This window comes from Carassius auratus, unplaced genomic scaffold (genome assembly GCF_003368295.1).
Source record: "Carassius auratus strain Wakin unplaced genomic scaffold, ASM336829v1 scaf_tig00001591, whole genome shotgun sequence".
Taxonomy (NCBI): domain Eukaryota; kingdom Metazoa; phylum Chordata; class Actinopteri; order Cypriniformes; family Cyprinidae; genus Carassius; species Carassius auratus.
The window spans coordinates 340,267-359,706 of NW_020523372.1; the positions used below are offsets into that span (position 1 = coordinate 340,267).

Here is a 19,440-nt window from a genome sequence, read left to right on the forward strand (position 1 = left end):
TCTTTTTAAAAGAGCATATTTTGTGTATCTCCATTTTTTGATAAAAGATTAATTTTTGCTTTCAAATTAAGCTGGTTTGTTTCTAATTTCATTCACTGCGTTTGTTACTGCCATACTGAATCATATCTCATCCAGCTGGCATTGTCTTTTAATGACTAGCACCTCTGTTCCCATGACAACATTTCTTAGTGACAATGATTTTGTGTTCTTTAAACACATTATCAATGGCGACCCAACAGAAGTGAATAACAGCTTCTTGAACAAAGTAGAATAGTTATCCTTTGAGTAAGAGTTTATGGGTTATAGTTTTAGTTCTTTGTTTTTTTTTTGTATGGCCACTGTTCAGATGTCACAAAAGAGGTGTAACTTCTGGGACATACTCTAATATAAAGAGACAAAAGGCAGTTTTTTTAATGGGTTATGCAGCCTTTAACACTAGATGTCAGTATTGTATTATAATTAGTCCAAAACAGTTACTTTTCTTGCTAAAGGCAGATTTTATTGTGATATATATATATATATATATATATATATATATATATATATATATATATATATATATATATATATATATATATATATATATATAATCACTTTCTGCCATCTGTGGAAATCTTTGTAATCTAAAACCCATTTCAGTGTTCTACAGCACAGCATTGCCTCACTATCACAGCTCTTTCTGATTGAGAAGCGTGACAATTTGTGAGTGTTTCCGTGAATAAGAAAAAATCTCAAATGTTTGAGACAATGTATAAAACAGTGATTAGTTTTGGAGAACTGAACTTTAAGGCACAGTATTTCAGGGCTCTCTTATAGAGTAAGAAGCACGTTAATTGCTTTTTTTTTTTTCTCATTCTGATTGATTGGTTGATTCTCTCCATGTATCTTGTGTGTTTGTATTGCGTGCATGTGTTTGTGTGGTCCAAAAAAAAAAAAAAATGTTCATACAGATTGACAGGATATGTATTTTCAGTATTTTAAACAGTGTATAAAACATCATTCTGACTTAAGGTTTTAGACATGGTTTAGAATATTTACCTGCAGGAGTCATTCATTTGGGCGGTAGATTTGAAATATGCTTATCACAGAGAAACCAAGGATCTCTCTCAGACTAAAGCTGATTGTACAGTCCTCATTTATTATTTGGCCAAACGTACTTTACTAATGCATTAACTCTGTGAAATTTTGTAAAATCAGTTGTACATATAACGTAAACTTGTACATAGAATGTACTGTTTATTTGCATATCTTGATGCATTCTCGAGATTTTAGGGGAAAAACATATGCTCACTTGACAATCATATATAATTATATGTCAAATATATTTTACAATGTCTTCACTCAGCTCGTATGTCTTTTATTTCTTCATTTGTATTACTTTTACAAAATGACCAAGGACTTGGCAGAGCATTGGTTAAACATCTATGCTATCTTGCAATAAATCTGATTTATATGTTACTAGCAAAACATAACATAAGAAGTAAATATAAGGGTAAAATTCAGTTTAAGGTGTCCTTTTTAAAGTGTTATTATACATTTAAGTACGGAGTAATATTAATTAACTACTTGTGCTTACTATGGTTAAGGTTAGTATTAGAGCTTGGCTTAGGGTTACTTCCATGTAAATTAATTATGGATATTTAAAAGAAATTGTAATAGTAAGTACATGTAACGTTTAAGAACGACACCTTAAAATAAAATGTTGCCAAAAAGTTGTGATGGCCTGCCAGAAGAGACTGTTTTTTCATCTTCTGTTCATATGGTGTAATTACATCTACCAACTGGGGCTTGATGAACCAAGCTAACCAGCAAATATTAACCTCTTGACCTGAACAGTCTCGTGGATCACATGACCAGACACATTATATTTATTTTAGCTGAATAAGGAAATTTCTACAATGTACAAGTGTCATAAACAGACGATTTTTTTTGGACTGGAAGTACAGCATTTTGACTGATGCAGTAGCAGTCTTTTAGAAAGGTTTTGTTGAGTACTGTTCTTAGTAGCCTACTTCACAGGGTATTTCCACATATACTGATATAGGTTTACACTGTTATAACATGCATATGATGTAGTACAATTTTCTAGATGGAACCTCTACCTTGTGGTACACTGACTTCTGCAAGTTATTAATTGTTAAACATAAATTAATGATATAACAGTTGTTTTAAAAAGGAAATTGAGAAAACAATTAATGCCACAATGCAAGCAACATACATTAGTAGGCCTAAATGTAGCCTATTAACTTTTACTGAATTAATTTGTTTAGATTGTGTTAAAGTTTGTGATTAAACAAAAAAGTTCCCTGTTGCTGGTCCCCTTTTCATTTTACTTCTGAGCAGATGTGTGGGAATGAATCATGTTTTTTTAATGTTCTCTCCCGCGGGATAATAAGATTGTTCGCTGATTTTTTCGCTCATCGTCACTGAGATCAGATTTAACAGCGGCGCGCATCCGGGGAGCGCGCTCGACTTCAGAGCCAGAGACAGTTCATCTGTGATCCACTTCACTCGGCTTGTTCTCACCGGAATAACACACGGTGAGTGCTGCTCTTATACTCTTTCTCATGCATTAAAGATAATTTTATATAGTGTTTTTTGCGCAAATATATTGACGGAAACATGTTACGAATGATTTTCTGTATAATTCGCTCGGCAAAAAGATAACTTGTGCCTCTTCTTCCTTTTCTGTCCTTATTACATTTTGAGAGTGTTTCATTTGTATTATTTTATATTATTATTTTCAAATGTAATCAAATTATGAATGTTTATTACAAACTGTTACCGTTCATTTAAAACTTAACAGTTACGCATTTTCACGTTTGTCTATGCAGGATACACACTCCGTAAGCAATCGCTGTCTCTTCTTATTATACTCAAATTATTTATAAGCAATTTCGCAATTTTTTCGTAAAATGTTCATGTTATTTTAAGAGGGCAGTAGAAAATGAATGATGCGTCTGTGCGCGCGCAAGTGCACAAGCTTGATCATATCTTGATGTTCATAATTGTGTGTCTTGAATTGAGTGGGCAGCTGAGTTTGAAAGCATGCAATTATACATGAATTTCAATTATACTCCAAATAAGTCTCTTTCTCTCTCTTTGTGCACACACAACGAACTATACGATTTTTGTAAATAAAAAGGATGTCAAATTAAATGGTAAAAACCGGTTAAGTTGCGTTATCAAATACAATGTGTATTAAATATGTTTACATTCAAACACTGTTACAAATATGAATTTGATCATTTATTTATTTGTCCTTTATTTGGCCACAGTTGCTGGAATGGTTCGTTTTTAGAAACTTTAAGTCATCGTGGTGTTCTAAGGTGTTATTATCAGTCCATTTTATGTTAACAAATATATTTTAAAATATAAAATAGATAGATATAATCGATATAATATAATTTAAAGACATGTACAGTTAGGTATCACAACATATTCAATAACAAAAATGCCATTCAGTAATAGGCCACCATCAACCACAGTGTTCTACAGTAAATGTAACAAAATGATTTTTACAGTCCTCCAAAAAATGTGATTCTGTGACTTTAGAAGATTGTTTTAGATGCATTTTTTCTAGCCCTAATAAATGCTTGAATCTTATGCGGGCTGTATTGTCATCCTAACACAGCTGCACAGCATTAGTGTAAATCTAAAGTGGTGCTAGGCATTTTTAAATGTGTGTTCTAATTACAGAACCACACTCCTAAAGAATTATGTTTTTAGAGACGATACTTTATATTGATCATAACTTACAGTGGTATCAAGACATTGACTGCACAATGCTGAATGAAAGTCAAAGAAGTCTGAATGACCTTCTGCTGATTCTTGCTAGAGGGCGATTGTTAAGAGAGAGCAGACGCTCCAAATGTAGACCATACCTAAAACACTTTGAATCGTTTCGGCTATTAAGAGACCCCAAAGCAGATCAATAAAGACCTTTGTGTGATTTGTTCTCCAGCCTCCATCTCCTGCTGGCTAACTGGGAATCAGTCTTTGTGGGACACTGGGGACAGCTGGTCTATTGCTTAACAAATGAGACACTGTCTTTTCTCTCCCGCTTGTATGGAAACTGCTTTGACTCAACAGAGATGTTTCCGTGTGGACTAGTTTTACGGGTGATGTCACATGGCCTGGTTCTCCATGTTCCCTTCTTTTTGTTGTCTTCACACCTCACAACATGTCTTTACAGAATGCACGCCCGCTCAGTATTATGTGCTTGTGCATCTGACTGTTTTTGGGACAGGATGAAGGAGGTTCCCTGCTGTGAGGATGAGCAGCATTCTGCCAGGATGCTCAGCTAGAAGATAAGGAGACACATTGCAGGGAGCCAGTTGTGATACTGCAAAACAAAAGCGATATTTGATGGAGCACCACATGTGTTGTAAGCAGTCACACTGGAGACAGGATCTCTTTCTATCTTTCCCTCAGCTCTCTTGGCACCAGATGGATCCTCCTTATGGCAGTTTTAACACTTGGCCTGTTGTCACACGTTTTGTGTCCTTGACACTTTTAGAACTGCCAAAACGAACAATGTGAGGTGTGAAATTGCTGAAGCTGTTTGTCAAGAGATGGGCGCTCTCATTTGTGTAGATGGGTTTATTTCCATATTTTAAAGCATTCTTTTGTTTGTTTGTTTGTTTCCTTTTAGGAGGCCGTCAGTGAAATCTTAATGTTTAATCCAGCCTTATCTCAGATTCTCAGAGCAAGATTGTAACGATGCAATTTGCAAAGCTAAGCACTTGTTTATTCCCTCTGATTGATCTTAGTCACATATAATGTGCTTGTACAGACTGACAGACCAGCAGTGCAATATCTGACTTTTCACTGTTTTACAGTGAAATCATTGGTGCCTGTTATTCTCTCTTTCCACATTTAGTCCGAAGATTATGGTTGATTCTATGCTAAAGTTTTGGTACACTATCTGTCCCTGTGCCTCAGCATTGATACTAAATCGGTATCTCAATACAAACAACAGTAGGTCAGCGGTTAAATGTGCATGATAATTGACACAATTACTAATCTAATGATTTAAATGCTGTCATATTATGGAAGCATATGGGTAGCCATATTCAATTTGGGATGTAATATGCAAAATGACAATGCAATATGTAAAATGGCAAGGCATTTCTGTATTTACATTTACATTTTCCAATACATTTGTGCAACGTTTGGTGCAAAATGAAAATTAAAATTTAATTACATAATTTTCATTTGCCATTTCTTAAATGTAATATTGCTACCCATATGCTTCCATATCATATAGGCAGATAAAGTTAATATTTAAATAATGGTTAAGAATGAACAACTAATGACCTTAAAAGCCAATAAAACCTATTCAATAATGCAGTAATAAAACAAACATCAATTTATAATCAAATTATCAAGTCAAATCTCAGCATATTTTCCAACTATATTCTAGAACTTAAAATAAATTGCAATTAAAGCGAAAACAAAAAAATTTGATTAACAATTAGCTGAAATATTCCCAAATTAGACAGAAAGCCAAACTCCAGCATTTGCTTTCATGTCCTTTCACTTTGCATGAACTGCTGAACTGTGCTAAACATGAAAAGTGCCTAAGCAGCACCGTTTGTAAGTTGCACTGCCTTTTGTACGCATTAGACAGCAAGGTAACTCTCTAGGTTTTGTAGCAGAATATCTTTGATGCTTCTCAATAGTGCCACCCTTTCTTGATGATTATCTTCACGGTCTGGCAGATTTGGTTTTTGAGAAATTTTGTGGGTGTGAATTGGCCCTGGGCAGCATCCCCTCATCATTTTTGGAGTGGAGCTAATCACTTCTACACACCAAACATGACCCATTCCTAAATATCATTATCATCTAACTACGGTAGACCTACATATGATTTCAGGAATAGAAAGTTATTAGATTAGCTGATATTGACTGAGAAAACGTTCTCTGTGTCCCGTATGTGGTCTGTACTCACCTCATTCAGCATCAGGAAACTCAGACAAAGATATAACCTTCTTAGATCTTCCAGTTGAGATGATATGTATTGTATAGAGAAAAATCCTTCAAGCTTTCATCCTGCTGAAAAGCTTTTTTTTTTTCTTCTTCTTTTGCTTTCTGGAGGTAGCAGGGGTGCAACAGATGGCTTATGAAGCCCCAGATCTCAGCAGGAGGAGATGTTGAAGACCTCACAGTGGAATCTCTCCCTCCTCTTGAGATGTCAGTGAGTTCATTAGTGAGCTCCACATTCCTTTCAAACTTTTGCACAATACATGTATCACCCAAGTCTCTTGTGGAGGCTTTTATCAGTTATTCACACAGTAGTAGGATCTGAAGTTTGTTTGTCGCTATGTTGTGCTCACACATATATACCCTCTGTGGTAACTCCACCACCTCGCTGTTTTCTTTCTGGGAATTTTATACTTTTTTTTTGTCATTCTTTTTCTGGGTCTGGATCTCGTCGTCTTTTGCTGAACTTCCAGCCCCATGCTGGGCTCCATGTTGTGACTCTTTGCTGAATATCTTATATCATCTAAACTTGCCTGCTGTTGTTCCACAAACAGCAGAAGTACTACCACATGAATCCACGGAGACCTCTGGCTATACTTCTGTGTGTTGTATCTCATATGTTGTGTGTCTGACACTGAAGCATGTGTTTGTGATTTGTTTTTGTGATACTACAGAGGATCTGTTGGTAATTGGAATGTGCTTCCAGGATGTGTAATTAATTAGCCTATTTTTGTTTGATGGACTGGAAATTGCAAAGAATTTAAATGTAAAAAATATATTTAAGACATACTTTAGCTTAGAGATTTTTAACAAAAACATTTTTGTCAGCTGAACACTTTTGAAGTGAAATATTTACTTGATCTAAGCCTATACACTGGAGTTTTCATGTTAAAGCTGCAGTCAGTAACTTTTGACGCTCTAGCGGATAATAAACAGAACTGCTTGCATCTCGCGGAAGAACATTGTAGCCGGATCTACTTCTCTCTGTTTATGTCTATGAAGAATCACAAAGGTACTGGGTTACTCCGCCGCGGTATCCCCGAAGCAATCTAAAATAGTCCGAATATAAACACTTATTATAGGTGCACCCTAGTGATTCAGGACAAGCCAAAAACACGGTTTGGAAAATGGATTCATGGTGTACTCGCTTATTATATACATTTTTCTACATTTTGAACACAAACAAAGTTACGGACCTCAGCTCTGATTGGTTGTTTCTTAACGGGAGCTGTCCGTAACTGCAAATGGCAATAGGACCACTGGGAGGAGCCAGAAAAGCTTGATTTTTTTTACAGATTATCTGTCTCATATTCTACTGTCAGGACATAATGACAGGTTTAACAAATATGTAAAAAATATATTTTTACAAAAGTTACCTACTGCAGCTTTAATATTTTAATAAGTTAATTACATATTCATGTTCAATATTTTTTAATGTCAGTCACATGACATGCTCATAAAGAGTCAATTATTTCAAGTGTTTTATTTAAAAAAATTTGTTTAACTTTTAATGTTATGATTTAAAGAATTGTTAGGCAAGGCAAGTTTATTTATATAACACATTTCATACACAATGGTAATTCAAAGTGCTTTATTTAAAAGTTAAATCGTAACAATAAAACAAGGAATTTAAAAATGTTTAAAATGATTTAAAAATATTTTTTTATTAAATTTAAAATGGTTAAAAATAGGAAATTATTATATATAAAATACAGTGCAGTCAGTGCTCATTTAATAAATGCACAGCTAAACAGATGAGTTTTGAGTCTATATTTAAATGTGGCTAATATTTTAGAAGATCTGATCTCTTCTGGAAGCTGGTTCCAACTGCAGGCAGCATAATAGCTAAAAGCAGACATCCCTGCTTTTGTGTGAACCCTTGGTATTTCTAACTCGATCCTAATGCTAAGATTTTCTGGTTCTTGACAGAATCCTGGCAGCACGCAGCAGCATTATGTATGAGCTGTAGCTGTCAAATACAGTAGTTTTCTTGGGAAGGCTGATGAGGAGACCATTACAATAGTCCACCCTGCTGGTGATAAAGGCATGAACAAGTTTCTCCAAGTCTTGACTGCAAACAAGACAGTATGCTGATTTATCTACTGCTTTTTTTCTTTATTTGACATGAATACAGAATCTAAGGTCTGGCTCCAGAATCAGACCAAGATTCTTGACTTGATTTTAGTTGTTTGATACCTAGAGTCACAGTATTTATTCACATTGAGAAAGTCATCTTTGTTTCCAAATGCAATGCCTTCAGTTTTATCCTTGTTTTAGTGAAGTTTTGGAACATCCAACTTTTAATTGCATTAATGCATTGGCAGAGGGAGTCAATGAGGCTGTAGTAATTTGGCGATAAGGCTAGGTAAATCTGGGTATCCTCAGCATAGCTGTGACAGGCAATTTTGTTCTTTCTCATTATTTGACTTAGTGGGAGCATATAAAGACTAAACAAGACTGGTGCAAGAATTGAGCCTTGTGAGTCTCCGCATGTTATGGACATCCATAGACTTATTCTCTCTTATACTCACATAATAACCTATCCCTTCAAAATATGACCTGAACCATTTGAGTACTATCCCAGAAAGCCTGACCTAGTTTTCCAGTCTCTCTAGAAGTATGTTATGATCGACAGTGTCAATTAAGCCCCTTTCACACTGCACGTCGGACCCGCAATATTTCCGGAACATTGCCGGGTCGCCTTCTGTGTGAAAGCAACCACGTCCCGGAATTGATTACCGAATTGAACCCGGGTCGGGGACATAGTAACATTGCGGGGTTCGACCCGGAACGAGCGCTGTGTGAACAAAAGCCAGATCTAATTCTGTGTCGAAGTGATGACGCGCGTTATTGCACGACTCTTTTACCGGCTGTTCTGAAAGAAGATCAACATTCGCGACGAAAACATATGTGCAAACTGTAATGAAGCAGAGATCAGTTAGTTACTCACTTTCTGCGCTGACGCAGAGATCGTTTGCTTGCTTCAGTGAAAGTATAACGTGCCTAGCGTTGTCGACTCGTTCATTACACGTCACGCGCTGATGTCACGTGTCGTTACGGGATCTTCAAGGGTTGTGTGTGAAAGCACGCACATTTACCGGGTCATCACTGGCAGTGTGAAAGTGCCAAATCTAGCGACCAGGGACCAATTGCAGGAACACTTTACCCCTGTATTTGCCGGAATGGCAGTGTGAAAGGGGCTATACAGGACTAAGACCTAGTAGTTCCAGCACTGATATTTTGCCAGAATCAGAATTAAAGTGAATATCATTTATTATGTCTCAATGCTGTGAGGTTATGAGAGGTTAGAGATTATTATGTGAGTCTGTGGCTAAGTGGTAGAAAAGGTTTTGGGTTCAATTCCCAGGGGACACGCATACTGGTAAAAACAAAAAGGTATAGTCTGAATGCACTGTAAGTCACTTTGGATAAATGCGTCTGCTAAATGCATAAATGTAAAAGTAATGCAGTTGGAAAAAATTGTCCAGGTATCCATTTGAGTTTAAGTAGTAGTTCAGTTGATTTAAAAATTACCTTTTCAATAATCCTGCCTACAAAAGGAAGATATGATATTGGGAGAAACCAGGCTCAGTCTCAGAACTGGCCAGATGAAACCAGTAGTTCAATTCCAGGCTGCAGCAAAATCACTTTATGCAGAGGACTCATCTGCTTCCTGTGGGCTTGTCCTGGTGGCCTTTACTGGTGATCTGTCTTTAGGGTGCATCTAGTTGTCCTGGTCTCCGCTGACATTAAGGGCTGTCGAGGTAATCTCTAGGTGCTGATCCACCATCTGGCCTTGATATGTACTGGATCCGGGTGACTTCAGTGACCCTCTGATCTGGACACAGACTGGATCTGGTGGCTACGGTGACCTCGGAATAAGAGAGAAACAGACTAATGTTAGTGTAGATTCTTCTAACGATGTAGCAAGTACATCGGGTGTTATTGGAAGTGTTCCCACTTCCGGTTGTCTTAATTCATGCAGCCTAAAAATCCTTTAACAGATTTGAATATTGTGAAAAACTGTGTTTAATTTTGTTCAGCTTCGGCCAAGAATTTTCATTTCGGTTCATCCCTATTAGTGCCTTATGTGTAAGCCAGGTTAAAGAGATGGGTCTTTAATCTAGTTTTAAACTGACAGAGTGTGTATGCTTACCGAACAGTGTTAGGTAGTTTATTCCAGAGTTTAATTGCTAAATAGGAAAAGGATCTAGCAAACAGAGGAAATACATAATAAAAGTAGTCAAGTGATCAAGTGCAAAGACCGCATGTGTGGGTATGTGGACAAGACATCTATTTTTAAATCTGCACTAGGCTTTTTCCCGCATGGCATGTGTGCATTAGAGACAAACGTGGCAGGCTTCATTGCACAGAATATGCACTGTGAGACACGTACACAGTGCTTGAAAGTGCTTCCAATTGCGGTTATTTTAGGGTGTATTCACACCTTTCTTGTTTGGTTAGATTGAAGGGACTTTTTTCCCCCTTTGGTGTGTACCTTTTTGGCAGGTGTGAATACAGCAATCGCACTCTGGTGCGCAACAAAAAACTGAACCTAAACCCAGCTAAAGAGGTGGTATCGGTTCAGTTAGTCTTTTACTTTATATATGTTTGAATTTCTGCCATTTGGAATGCAGTATGTATTAGATGAACGAAAATCACATACTGACAGACTTTTACATGCGCTTTTTGTTTTTTTGTCCTGACTCCCGAAGCTCGCATATGCTGTTAAATGCACTTGCATCTACTGGTGGTAGTTGACAAGAACCCCCATCCCCCCCCCCCATGATTGTAAAGCACTTTGGGTGTACAACAATACACAATAAAGTGCTATATAAATGGATCATTCATTCATTCATTCATTCATTCATTCTTGCATCTACTGTACTTTCCTTATAGGAAATTGATGTAAACACAGTCAGTTATGTTTTCAGAACAGGACAAAACATCTGATATGTGTAAATAGATCTGTGCATTAGTGTGTAAGCAGTCTAAACTTTCGATACTTGATCCATCCCAAATACTGAAACTGCTTTTTGTTTATCAATTGTAATTGTCTTTTCCCCACTTTATTACTTTATATTTCATTTTGAAGGTATATTTACTTTTAATTCTTAACAATAATTAATTAATATATTAATTAACATAATTATTTAAAAAATATAATTTAATAAAAATGCACAAAATAAATTTGATATAATAGTGATGCATTGTGATATCAAATTGAATCGAATCATTTACATGATAAACACAATCCAATTGAATTATGAAACCAGTGCCGATTCACTCCCCTAGTGTCATCAGCATACCATTGAAAGCTGACACTGTGTTTCTTGATGATATCTCCCAGGGGTAACACGTAACTTGTGAAAAGAAATGGCCCTAGTACTGAGCCTTGAGGTACTCCTTAATACACTTGTGATCATTATGATACCTTTTCGTTAACTGCTATGAATTGATGGTGGTCAGATAAGTATGATTTGAACCATGCTAATGCACTTCCACTAATGCCTACAAAATTTTCTAGTCTATGCAAAAGAATGTCGTGGTCAATAGTGTCAAATGCAGTGCTAAGATCCAGTAGCACTATTAGAGAGATACAACCACGATCAGATGATAAGAGCAGGTCATTTGTAACTCTAAAGCCCCGTTCACACCAAGAACGATAATTATAAAGATAACGATATTAGCATCCACACCAGTGAACTATATCGTCTGTTTATTCTAAGCGCACATGCGTCTGCCACTTTAAATTCTCAAGCTCGTTATAGCAGGATGGATTCTGATTGGATGTCAGTGTTTGTATTGTTCATCAGCTGGAAAAAATTAGTTATGAAAATTATTCCAACTATACCGTTTCTCTATGCCTTTATCATTATAGTTGTAGTGTGGATTCTGCTGTTCTTTAATATTGAGAACGATTTTTAGAACTTTATATTTATCTTTATCATGCTTGGTGTGAACGAGCCTTAAGGAGAGCAGTCGGTGTATGGGTATTTTTCCCGGGTATGATGTGGTCTAAATCCTGACTGGATATCCTTACAGATACAATTTTTCTCTAAGAAGGAATATAATTGTGAGGATACGGCCTTTTCTAGTATCTTGGACTGAAAAGGGAAATTTGATATTGGCTTGTAATTAAATAGTTATTTGGCCTTTAGTTGTGTTTTTTCAATGAGAGGCTTAATAACAGCCAGTTTTAAGGTTTTGGGGAATATCCTATTGACAATGACAAATTAATAATAGTCAGAAGAGGATCTATGACTTCTGGAAGGACCTACTGTATTTTAGGAGCTTAGATGGTATAGGGTCTAACAAACATGTTGGTTTAGATGGTTTAAAAATTATATACAATTCTTCCTCTTCTATGAGTGGAATTGTTCCTCAGGGTATCTATAATGTATGTCTGATGCGATACTGTAGCTGATGGATGCTTGGTTAGAATTTTTTTTTTAATCTCTAATAGTATCAATCTTAGAAGTAAAGTAGTTCATAAAGTAATTACTGCTATGCTGTTGGGAAATGTCCACACCTGTTGATGCTTTATTTATTATTAATTTAGCCACTGTATTGAATAAATACATGGGGTTATGTTTGTGTTTTTCTAAAAGAGATGAAAAATAATCAGTTCTAGCAGTTTTTAATGCTTTTCTGTAGGATATCGTACTTGCCCGCCAAGCAATCTAAATACCTCTTTTCCTCCAGCTGTGCTCCATTTTCTGGGCAACTCTCTTTAGGATGCGAGTGTGCTCATTATACCGCAGTGTTGGACTCTTTTTCTTAATCTTCTTTAAGCGGAAAGGAGCAACCTTATCTAAAATGCTAGAAAAAAAAGAGAGTACATAATGAGGAATTGAGATAAATCCGGAAGATTACCTACATAGCAGTCTTTTGTGGTAGAAGTGATGGTTCTACCATACTTGCAACAAGGATTAAAACGTTAAGTTTTAGCTATATGGAGTTTGCACAAGACTAGATAATGATCTGAGATATCATCACTTGGCTGCATAATTTAAACACCATCAACATCAATTCCTTGTTGTGGTATTAAATCTAGAGTATGATTTTAACAGTGAGTAGGTCCTGACACGTGTTGTCTAACCCCTATAAGTGTTCAAAATGTCTATGAATGCTTATCCCAATGTAGTTTTTTCATTGCTGTACTCTTCTTTCCAAAATATTGCTGTCAGTTGTTTTGAAAACAGACATAGTAACATCTTTTTGAAATTGCGGGTCAAATATGTCTGACCTCTGCATAACTTGAGGATGTGCTAATCACCTATTTCTGATATTAGCTTTTCATCAATTCACACATCAATATTATTATTATTAAGCATATTATTATTGCTCATACTTATTAAAATTATTAAGCATATTATTATTGCTCATACTTATTAAAATGCAAATTATATACATTTTAATAAAACTAGGTTGTGTTTTCCCTCCATGTCCCATGTTAATTGTTTCATTCCTAGCACCTGTGTTGTCCCAGTCATCCTGTCTTATAAGCCTTGTCCTTTCAGTTCAGTTTTGTCGGGTCAACCAGTTCTATACGCATCTTCCTCCTGTTCACATTGGAACCCTGTTGGATTTACTTCTGTGTTGGATTAATAAAGACTCTGTCGATTATTCTCGGTTCCATGTTCCTTCCGGCAGTGTAGCGTGACAGAAGACCCGACCTAAAATGGTGTAAATTGTGTGTTTCCCCTCCATTTGTTTTCTGGTTTTCCTCACCCCTTTTTCTTTCCATTATGTTTATGGATCCCCTCCTTCATTCTGAATCCTGAATACCTCCTCCTCCTGCTGGAGCAGGGGGAGAATTTGCTCAGGACACACACCAGACTATTTTGCCGTCTTCATGGAGTGGACACTGGTGAGAAATGGGTCTCCATTCCCCATCTGTTCCCAGGGACTGATCGCCAGTGTCACTCCCAACCCAGAGCCCAGCCCACCATCTCCCCACAGTACAGAGCATAAGCCCAAGCCCATCGATGACAGAAAGCCAGAGCCCAACCCATCAGACCAGGTGCGATAGCCGGCTACAGTGCATACCCGCAAGGGAGAGAGCTGCAGACGATATGAGTGCCTTGTGGCCTAGGGTGAGCTGAATATGGAGCGCCAAAAGGGCCAGAATGAGGAGGTGGATCTTATAGACTGGGAATCGGAACTGGAAATTTAAATGCCCCGTCTCCTCTCTGTGTCGTCTCCTCTGGTCCCGTCCAGCCCTTCTTCGTCCTTGGTTTCCTCGTCCAGCCCTGAGGGGTTTTCTGATCCTCCAGTGCCTGCTCCTAGAATGTGTCCTCCTGTGCCTGTTCCTAGAATCTGTCCTCCAGTGGCCGCTCCTCCAAAATGACCATCCTCCCACCCACTCCTGCCTCCTCCACCCTCTGCTCGCCCTCAGCCCACCATCTATGCAGTGCGAGCCCCATGGGACTGCTATACTCCAGCGTCACTGTGGTCGGAGTCTCCCTCACCTCTGCCTCCAGCCTCTGAGGCCTGGACTCTGCCTCGGCCCCTAGTCCCAACGGCTCTACCTCGTCTCCTAGCTCCCTTGTCTCCACCGTCAACCATAGATCCATCAGCTCCGCCTGGGAACCGCCTCCTTCTAATAGGTTGTGTTTTCCCTCCATGTGTTCCATGTCCCATGTTAATTGTTTAATTCCTAGCACCTGTGTTGTCCTAATCATCCTGTCTTCATAAGTCTTCTCCTTTCAGTTCAGTTTTGTCGGGTCAACCAGTTACGTGTCTTCCTTCTGTTCTCCCTGTTGGATTTACTCCTGTGTTGGATTAATAAAGACTCTTTTGATTATTCTTGGCTCCGTGTTCCTTCCGGCAGCCTAGTGACAGTAGCATGGCACCGTAGAACACCTTAGGATAGTTACACATTTGTAAACAGTGTAATACTCACATTTTTTGGGTAAAACATCATTCTCCTGAAAAGGTGAAAATGGTGTGTGGTCTTTGGGGGAGAGGTCCTACCAAGCCCAGCAGGGTGCATGGCGTCAACATCATTCAGCTCCTTCAAAGCTCCACCTGTTAGTCACATGACCGTAGACAGTTTTTGTATGGGATCTGCATAAACTCAAATCACTCAGAGCCTTCATTTATAAATACTTTTCAGGAATCTTAGAAGCTTCCAGACATTTTGGTTTGTTGGTTTTTTTACGCATTTTTTATTTTATTTAATTTTTTGGTATCTTTACTGGTGTTTTTTGTGTGGTGGATGAGAGACTAATGAACACACTTGTCATACTAACAAAGTCTACAGGGGAGTGCTCATACTGAATAGAAACCAGCAAGTGTGTGGAACCAAAGCTCAGGGGTTGCTCTAAACTCTCTCCGGTTGTGCAAAGCACACAGTGCGTACAACTGACTGATAAAGCCCAAAGCAGTCAGTGTGTATTCCCAAATGAAGTGCCTGCAATCTTGATACAAATTTTCTCTGGCAGGAGTTTTGCTACCCAGCCTCATATACAATTTCCTTCACTTAGTCTTTGTGGATGGGTTTTTAAATAGCCCACAATAAAGTCCCCTTGCTGGCAACACTACAAAATTATCTCTGCAGGTTGTGAGGTGCATTTATGTGTCTGTGGCCGATAAGCCTTTTTCAACTATCGATCCACACAAGCTCAATACCCCATCCTCATTGATTTATCATACGCCGCTGTCTTCACAGAGCGGAACGGCTGCCTGAGCGTGTTGCCAGGTTGATGAACTATCCCTGCCCACATTAAAGGAAGTCTCAGAGAGACCTAAATACGCTAATGCTGACACCAACACAATGTAAACAGACACCCCTATAAGCCCATAAAGCATGGGCAATAACTCAATACAAGCACTAATTGATACTAATGCTAATGGTAGCAATAACACAATGCTAAAACCTGTATGTACAATGCCATATCTTTGGATGAGCGTAGGAAACAAAGATTGGTGGTAAGCCTTGTTTTGTCTGCATGCGAGACATTTTTGAATCTGATTGCGAAGTGAAAGCTGGATAATATAAACCATGGCATATCAAACGTTCCTCATTACTGCCCAGTTGTACAAAACCATTCTCATTAAATTCTGCTTTATTTCATTGAGCTTGATTCATTACCTAAAAAAATGACGGCACTGAGATACCAATTATAAGGCAATAATGGTGAGAGATGGAGCTGTAATTTAAGTTTTGCCATCTTAATGAGCTCTCCAGCTGCAAATGCAATGAAGAGTAATGTTCTCCTCTGATAATTTTACTTGCATCTTAAAGGTGGCAATAAGAATGTTGGATGTACTTTATGGAATCATTACGACCATTTATTCATCCAGCCAAAATGTATTATAGGCATACTAATTCATTTCCAATTGAGTAAATTTTGCATATAAAGAAATTGTACTTTTGTGAAATTTGATTAACATAATGCACACTCACATATCCAGTCCAGTCATATCTAGAATGTTGAGATTAAGCAATCTAATGATTGAGGTACTACACTTTTAATACAAATAATAATAATCATTTTACTTTTTGAGTGGAAAAGTAAAATGTTGCTGTAATTTAATAAGCAGTGACACAAAATGCTTGGTCTATAAAACAGCCACATAGCCTCAATCCGACATTATCAGAGGAGATCAGAAAACAGCCATGCGCCAGAATGAAACATAATGTTAAAAATGTAAAAGATTTCAAAAGTAATTATATTCATTATTTTCTTTTAAGTTATTTTCTGTGCCTTCTGAATAAGAGCTTCAGGTACATCTCTAGTAGATATCGTCTCAATTTTATATCTGATGCATGACCTGGCCCTAAACAGTCTTACTACCTACAATGAATCTTTTAGCACATTTTGGAATAAAATGGCAGTTGGGCAGTTTTATATTTCTTGCTATTTTTCTCACTTGTTGATATCATACACATGTATAAATTTTATCAGTTCATGCATTCCCTGGGAATCAAACCCATGACACTGGCATTTTGTGCACATTGATCTACTCTTTGAGCATGGTTATCACTAGTAGAAATGTGGTTTGGTCACACAAGCCTAAAACCACATAAACTGGCTAAATTATTATTTTCTGTTTCTTTGCAGTTCCTCATCTACAATATACAAAATTCATATAAATGCAACCCACAAGTAATTACTGTGGACATTCTTGTAAATAAAATGACTAGTAGCCATGAAGAATAGCCTTGCTCCATCATTATAAACATGACAAATGAAATCTAAAGATATCTTATATGTAAAGTTAGCATTTTTGTATCAGTTACAATGATCTTAAATAAAATTTAAAAAAAAACAGTCTTAAATACAGGGAAGGTACCATTTGAGGTAATGTGAGCAGGTTTCAGGAACAAAAGACAGAGTAAAGGGGCCAGATTTACTGAGGGGAGCATCTGAGGATGAGAGCAGACCTTGGATGATCAAAGTAAGACCCATGTCACTGATTTGCATGGTGAGAACCTCCTCATAAGCTTAACTTTGATATACCACCTGAGGAAAGATTCTTCTTTTGGATCCTCTAATTCTTGGCCTATGGGAATCCAATCCTGATATTTAGTCTGACAAGTTTTCTCAACACATTTAGGTTGCCTTTGAGCTCTTGTTTATTTCATGTCAAAGCAAAGCAAACCAAAGCAAATTCATTATTTAAATATAAAAGTATATTTCTGGATGTAACGTGATGCTCTGGTTTGTAATGTGCTGGTTTAAAATGAAAAAAAAAAAAAAATCTGATTGAAAGTCCCTGAAAGTTTGTCAGAATCTTTTAGTTTTTATTAATTTAAGCTAATAAACATGATTAACAGGACATATTGGCTATAACATCCAAACTTTTGGATGTTATAGCCAATAGACTGGATTTTTGGATATAGTGTGATGTAAAATAAATCTGCCAGTGTGTCAATGATTGTCAGCATATTAATTTATTCAATTATATATTAAAATGTAATTCATACGTACGTAAAAAAAAAAAAAAAAAGTTTTATGTGATGAGCATGTTTTTTATTTTTCAAATAATAATAGTAATGCATTTTTTTTGGTGGGGTGGTGGGCATTCATAATATTTGAAATATTAATGAAATTTAAGCATTCATAATGTTCCCAAATGAGTGTTCGGAAAGAAAACATTAAACCAACCAAACAAAAAGGAAATTATATCATAGGAACCCAGCAGACCCTCATGGCTGTTTACCAAGCTCTATAAGTCTCTTATAGTATCAAATAATTTACAGCCATACTAACCTTACTTTCTGTTGTAAAATGCGGTCACACTTTATTTTAGGGACCAATTCTTATAGTCACACTTTATTTTCAGGTCCATTTCTCGCTATTAACAAATGATTAACTATGATTTTTGTCTCAATTAACTTAACTAATTTTCTACTTATTAAGGTAGTTAAATTTAGCTATTTGGTAGGGTTAGGAATGTAGATTATGTTCATGCAGAATATGTGCTTTGTAAATTCTAATAAACAACTGATATGTTAATAATAAAAAAATCATTCTAATAAGCAAATGGTTAAATGCATAGTTCACCCAAAAATTTAATTTGATGTTTATCTGTTTACGTCCAGGGCATCCAGAATGCAGGTGACTGTTTCTTCAGTAGATTTTTAGCTCAAACCGTTGCAGTCTATCAGTCATATAATATAATGGGAATCATGGATAAAACATACAAAAACAAAACATAAACAAATTAAACCCTGTGGCTCGTGACGATCAATGTATGTGTAAATGAACAAAACGATCAGTCTGTGCAAGAACCTGAATAGTATTTATACTGTTTTTAACCTCTGATTCATACAATGTCCGAATAATTAGAACTGTTCTGAGCGCATCCTCCTGTGCACGTTCTCAGCAGCAGGTGTGTAAGGAAGCTTCTTCTTTTTCTTGCTTTATGGCAGATGGAACATTAACACCCCTAACTGAGATTGTAGATAGTGTCAATGGTCCACTTGAGAGATAGGTGGCGGTAATGCACTTATAAAGTCGATCTGCCATAAAGCAAGAAGAAGAAGAATCTGCCTCGTGAGCTTGCGGCTGAGAACGCACACAGGAGGACCTGGTCAGGAGAGTTCTAACAGTTCGGACATTGCATGAATCAGAGGTAAAAACAGTATAAAAATACTGTTCAGTTTCTTGCACAGACCGATTTTTTTTGTTTCTTTACACAACAGTGTATCGGAACGCGAACCATAAGGTTTTATTTGGTTTTGTGTATGATTTTTTATTATTTTATGTTTTATTTTATGTTTAGCCATGATTTCCATCCACATACGTTACAAGACTGATAGACTGCAACAGTTTGAACTAAAAATCTTGGTTTGTGTTCTACTGAAGAAACAAAGTCACCTACATCTTGGATGCCCTGGTGGTAAGCAGATTAACATACAATTTGAATTTTGGGGTGAACTATCCGTTTAATAGTGATAAGTGGTGCCTATGATAAAGTGTTGCCAATCTCACTATTATT

At 36.9% G+C, this 19,440-nt stretch overlaps 1 protein-coding gene across 5 annotated transcripts in view; it reads left to right on the forward strand.

Moving 5' to 3' along the window:
- Positions 1 to 2,439: 2,439 nt before the first annotated feature.
- LOC113069360 (draxin) overlaps positions 2,440 to 19,440 on the forward strand; it is a 40,913-nt gene continuing 23,912 nt past the window's right edge. For 2 of the 5 annotated variants that reach the window (XM_026242375.1, XM_026242377.1), the window contains exons 1-2: positions 2,459 to 2,540; positions 6,104 to 6,199. In XM_026242375.1, coding sequence (XP_026098160.1) covers positions 6,125 to 6,199 — 75 coding nt within the window. In that variant the 5' untranslated portion in view covers positions 2,459 to 2,540; positions 6,104 to 6,124. Of the gene's footprint in view, positions 2,541 to 6,103; positions 6,200 to 19,440 lie in introns of all 5 variants that reach the window. The other 3 variants (XM_026242380.1, XM_026242376.1, XM_026242379.1) reach the window with 3 other exon arrangements.